This window comes from Eulemur rufifrons, chromosome 18 (assembly GCF_041146395.1).
Source record: "Eulemur rufifrons isolate Redbay chromosome 18, OSU_ERuf_1, whole genome shotgun sequence".
NCBI lineage: Eukaryota > Metazoa > Chordata > Mammalia > Primates > Lemuridae > Eulemur > Eulemur rufifrons.
In genome coordinates, this window is record NC_091000.1 from 66,589,042 (window position 1) to 66,592,836 (window position 3,795).

The 3,795-nt window shown below is 63.9% G+C and overlaps 1 protein-coding gene across 1 annotated transcript; it reads right to left on the bottom strand.

Moving 5' to 3' along the window:
* Window positions 1-386: 386 nt before the first annotated feature.
* Window positions 387-2,086, bottom strand: PPP1R3G (protein phosphatase 1 regulatory subunit 3G). The gene has a single exon (XM_069493320.1). The coding sequence runs from the start codon at window positions 1,929-1,931 to the stop codon at window positions 837-839; it is 1,095 nt and encodes a 364-aa protein (XP_069349421.1). The 5' UTR covers window positions 1,932-2,086; the 3' UTR covers window positions 387-836.
* Between the last annotated feature and the right edge of the window lie 1,709 nt (window positions 2,087-3,795).

Here is a 3,795-nt window from a genome sequence, read left to right on the forward strand (position 1 = left end):
GCTTTCTACAGAACATTTTAGGCCACTATGGGAAATCTGGGCCCTTCCACAGCAGAGAGGAGGAATGGAAGAAGAGAACTTTATAAATACTGTTGTTTACAACGATTGTTAAAGTACACGCGTCATCTGCCGCCACAGACCACCCGACTACCAAGGCCTCCCCAAACGCACGGGAGCTAAAATACAAAGTACAGTGTAAAAGAGTGTGCAAGTGGCCTTTACTTTTTTAAAGGACATTTGTACACAATAGCACAAGTAAATAACATTAAGTCTGGGCCAACATTTCCCAGATGCCAACAAAAAGAAAAGGCCCTGGCCCAGCCCCCACCCGGTTTTGTCTGAGAAATAGGCCGGGGCACAGAGGGGGCAGAGAGGGGGCACAGAGGTGACACGCGGGCGCCCACGATCGGGCGTCTTCCCTTAGCGCACGGTGTCAGGATGCTTGTCCTTTCCCCAGGGGTCTCCAGCAAGCTGCAAAGGCTAAAATATGACATGTAGACTTAAAAACAATTCCCAAGGTCTTAGAACCACGCTCAAGAGTCGGCAGTCTTTTTCTTGGCTAAAGTTACTGCTCGGGCCAAGGGGATTTCTTCCCATTCTGACGCACGCTGGGCATCCTAGAGGCCATCTAGGCAGGTACAAGTGGTAAGAGACGTTTGGAGCTTTGCTTGGGCTCACTAAACTGGCTCAGGGGTCAGCCTGGGGTGCGAGTTTATGGTTCGGCGGCTCCCTCCTTTCCCTCCACGCTCCCCTCACGCCAGATCCACAATGCTCAGCAAAGCGTCCCAGCAAGTCCCTCGGGAGGGGCTGCCCCACGGTCCTTTAAAGCTCGGGGCTCAGGGCGCATCAGCTGGGCGCGTGTAGCACAGCGTGTAGTTGGCCCCCGCGTTGTTGTCCCAGTACTCGCCCTGCGCGCAGCGGTAGCAGACAGCGAAGTGGACGGCGACGCCGCGCGCGTCCGCTTCCTTCCCGTCCTCAGGCTGCAGGCCCGGGGGCAGGCACAGCGAGAAGTGGAAGCGCTCGGCGCCCGGCTCTTTCTCAGCATCCTGGGACCCTGGTCCGGAGACCCCCGACGGCGCCTCTGGCTGCTGAGGCTCCAGCGGCTCGGGCTGCAGCTCGGCCGGCACGTCCAGGAAGGAGCGCCATTCGGTAAAAGTGTAGCGCACGGTCACGGCCCTGGGCCCCGGGCAGCCAAGCACCCGGCCCGAACCCTTCACCTCTGCGCCCCAGGGCGCCGAGCACTGCACGCGCTCCAGGCACACGCGCTGCCGCCGCAGGCGCTCGGCCGCGGCGCTCGGCCCGGGGAGCTGGAAGAGCGGTCGGAGCCCGGGAGGCGGCGCGGGGAGGGGCGCGGCCGCAGTCGCCGCGGCCAGCAGGCCCCCCAGCTGCTCCAAGTCCTCGGCCCGCATGGGGAAGCTGCGGAGGCGCGACAGCACGGCGGGCGGCACCTGCGGCTCTTCGGCCTCGCTGAAGTGCTTCACGCTGGCCAGGCTCAGCCCCAGCGTGTCCGCAAACTGCACCCGCTTCTTGCATTTGGCGCAGCAGCTTCCAGGGCTGTGCGGCGCGTCCTCAGCCCCCTCGGCGTCCTCGCCGCCTAACCCCAGGGCCTGCTGCTGCTGCCGCTGCTGCAGAAGCTTGGCCGCCTGCAGGAGGGGGTCGGCCGGCAGGGAAAAGGAGCGCGCACCGCGGCCGCGGTGGCTGCACTCCAGTAGCTCCTCCTGCTCCTGGGGGGCAGTCTCTTCATTCCGGGAGAGGGGCCTGTCCCCTAGCTGAGCGTCAGGGTGCCGGGCCTCCGTTGTGCCACCGCCCTCCTCACCGCCCTCCAAGCAGAGCACCTCCGTAGCGGGCAGTTCCTCCGCCGGCGGGGATTCTCCAAAGGGCGCTGATTCCGGCGCCTCCAAACTTGTCAGCCGCGCCCTGGAGGGCTCCATGACGCCGTCCTGCCCCAGAGCTTGTCCGAGCCTCAAACCCGGACTCAAGACTCCTCCTGATACTTAACTCCTCGTGCCTTTGAAGGAACGCACAGCTCCAGCTCCGGCTCGCCCGCCCCGCGGCGAGTCGGCCCGGGCTCGGGAAGAGAACGCAGTTCCACTTTGCAGCCGCGCGGGCTTTTAGCTGCTGCTGCCCGGGCGGAGTGGGAGGAGGATGCGGGCCTGGGGCCGGCTCCCAGGCGACACCGCCTCGGGGTTGAACCTGCCCGCCACGGGGGAGGGCCGGGGGCGGGGGGAGGCGCGGACGCCGGAACACTTGGAAGCGAGTTCCCGAGTGCTCGAGTGGAAAGTGGGAGACGACTTTCTGTAGGTCGCAGGCTCCCTGTTACCCCCGCCCCGCCCTCACCCCGGCGGGGCTCGCGTCTGTCCCGCGTCCGGGTTGGAGAGCGCGCGCTCAATTTTCTAAGACCCGAGCGTGGACAGAGTCTTCCTGTGCATGAAGTTGGCCTGACAAGCCTGCCCACCGGAGGGTCACGGGCGGTCTGCTTTCGGCTGTCGCCTCGGCCTGGGGAGTCCCCGGGGCAGCGCGCAATTGAGGAAAACTTGCCTCCCAGGAGGCTGGAAGAAGGCCTGTCCCGCGCTGCCGGAGAGCCTGGAGCGCATCCCTTCCCTCCTCCTGCCTTCCCCAAACTTTAGGGCGCCCCCGGCTCCAGCCCCACTCGGAAGCCTGACTCGATCAGGCGAGCTGCCCGTCGGCGCTTCCGAAAGCCAGGAGGCCGGAGCTGCCGCCCCCATCTGCCCTGTGTCGGCGCGGGGCGGGCCGGGGCCCGGACGGGGGCAGGGTCGGTGCGGGGAAGCGCGGGGAGCGGACAAGGCCGCCAGCCGAGAGCTGCCGGAGGCCATTCGCGCCAGGCCCCAGAGCACGTCCCCACTCCTCCCCTTGTCCCGCCCGCCGCGCCCGCGGATCTGCGCCCAGGCCCCCGCAGAGAGGGAGGCTGGCACCCACGCCGCGCGCCGCCTCCCGCCGTGGCCGAACGCCGGCGCCACAGCCCTCAGTGCGCCCTCCTCGCCCGCCCGCCGGAGTGGGGGCCTGACCCGAGCCGGGGTGCCCTGGGTACCCCATCAGTGCTGAGGGCTCCCCCTGCGCGGTATTATTTGCAGAACAACCCTGTGAAGCCGGAATCGTGTTATATCCCTGGCCTACACATGGGACACGGAGGTGTAGAAAGATTTATCATGAGCCAAGGCCGCACAGGTAGGTTGTGGTGGGACTGGAACCCAGGTTGCTTAGAGGGAACGTTTCCCCGTCACTACTAAGCCCGGGCTGGGAGTGGTGTCATGAGGAGTGGCTCCTGCTGGTCCCAGTGCTGGAATCTGGCAGGCGGTTTTATACCTGGTATGGAACCCTGTGATTGCCTTTCAACTTGGGCATGGCCCGGTGAGAGGCGCCACGTACACCTGGAGTGCCTTGCTGGAGCAACTCCAAGATTTGGAAATAAGACATAATTTTTTTTACATTTTAATGACCATTGATTAATTGTGGAGTTAAATACAAAATTCGCAAACTATTTTAAAGATAAAAATAGGACTTTAAAGATTTTGAGGTCGTGGTGCCCCTTTGAGCAACAACCTTCATCCAGGGCAGGGACTAGAGGGAGGTGAGGGTGGTGCCAGGCCACAGAATTTGAGGAGGCATCACGCTCAGGGTCACGCAAGTGCCTGGCCCAGCCCTGGCCCACCCTCCTCTCTTTGGTGGAGATGTCAGAGGCCCCTCACCCAGTACATTGGAGGCACCATCTCTGATGCAAACTCAGCTCCTCTGGCAGATGAGAAGGCGCAGTCTGACCTGGGCAGGAGGCCAGGG

Coding starts and splice junctions, on each gene's coding strand:
- PPP1R3G (XM_069493320.1), bottom strand. CDS start 1,931: ATGGAGCCCTCCAGGGCGCGGCTGACAAGTTTGGAGGCGCCGGAATCA.